The sequence below is a fragment of the Trichinella spiralis genome, assembly GCF_000181795.1.
Source record: "Trichinella spiralis strain ISS 195 chromosome Unknown Scfld429, whole genome shotgun sequence".
Classification (NCBI taxonomy): Eukaryota; Metazoa; Nematoda; class Enoplea; order Trichinellida; family Trichinellidae; genus Trichinella; species Trichinella spiralis.
This window is the reverse complement of record NW_003527368.1, coordinates 705-1,694: the sequence shown is the minus strand read 5'-3', so window position 1 is coordinate 1,694 and position 990 is coordinate 705. Positions and strand designations below refer to the sequence as shown.

Sequence of the window (990 nt, the reverse complement as noted above, 5' to 3'; positions counted from 1 at the left end):
TTTTTTGTTTTTCAGGCGACTGGGTGGGAAATTGTTTCAGGTGAACTTTTCCGTTCATTCCCATTTTTTTATCAGTTTCTGTTTTCTCTTTTCTTTTATCCGCTCCTTTCGGTATGCTTTTAATAGCTTTCTTGCTCTTTTTGGATTTTGTCTTCTTTTTTGTTTTTCCCACCTGTTTCTTGTCTGCTTTTAGCTGCAGTTCTTTTGATTCCTTAATAATTTCCTCTGGTGTTTTCTTTTCAGGAATTGCTGTCATTGGTTGAACTCGCGTTTCTTTCCATTCCAAAGTTTGCTTTTTTTTAGTAACAAAGTGGTAGATCAATGCAAGAACAATCACAACGAGAATCGCGGTAAGGAGCATTTTTTTAGATAATACGTATTGCTATTTCTGAAGATTTCAATATCATTAGTATTGTAAAATTTAATGAAACCATAAGTTACTACATATATTATAAATATCAAATGAATATAATCATAATGCGGCAAATGAATGATTGATTGGTCACTTACCTCGACAACTTGAAATTTGCCTCACGTACCCCAAGCTCGGAAAAAGACGAAATGATAAATTTTGCTAACGCCGTCCTATAAGTAAAACTTTAAAATTTATTACTTTGAACAATTTTGTTTTATTTTTTGTTTAAATTTCTTTCTGAATGACTATTTTAAAGTTGTCTACGGCCCTTTTACTTCAATATAATGCAGTGTAATGCAAAGTTTTAACCTATTTTTTGAAAATAAAATATGTTTTTCATTTCTTGACCAAAAATTAAATTTTTTATTTTATTAATTAATACTTTTATTGTTTTTTGAAGGAGAATGCATGTTATATCATTTTAAACATTTCTAATAAAGAAAATTGAAAAATAAGAGCTGTGTTAGGAGCTTATTGAAATAAATGTATTCATTTTTATTGTTATTAAATTTGGAATATAACAAAATGAAGGTCTTTAATTTGTCAAACTTGATTTGATTTGATTTCATAGTAGC

General features: G+C 28.5%; 1 protein-coding gene across 1 annotated transcript; it reads right to left on the bottom strand.

Annotated features, from left to right (window-relative positions):
• Positions 1–172: 172 nt before the first annotated feature.
• Positions 173–361, bottom strand: Tsp_14436 (conserved hypothetical protein; the record flags this gene model as incomplete). Its single annotated transcript, XM_003370853.1, has 1 exon — positions 173–361. A coding segment is annotated over exon 1 (189 nt), but the record flags the coding sequence as incomplete, so codon positions are not given.
• Between the last annotated feature and the right edge of the window lie 629 nt (positions 362–990).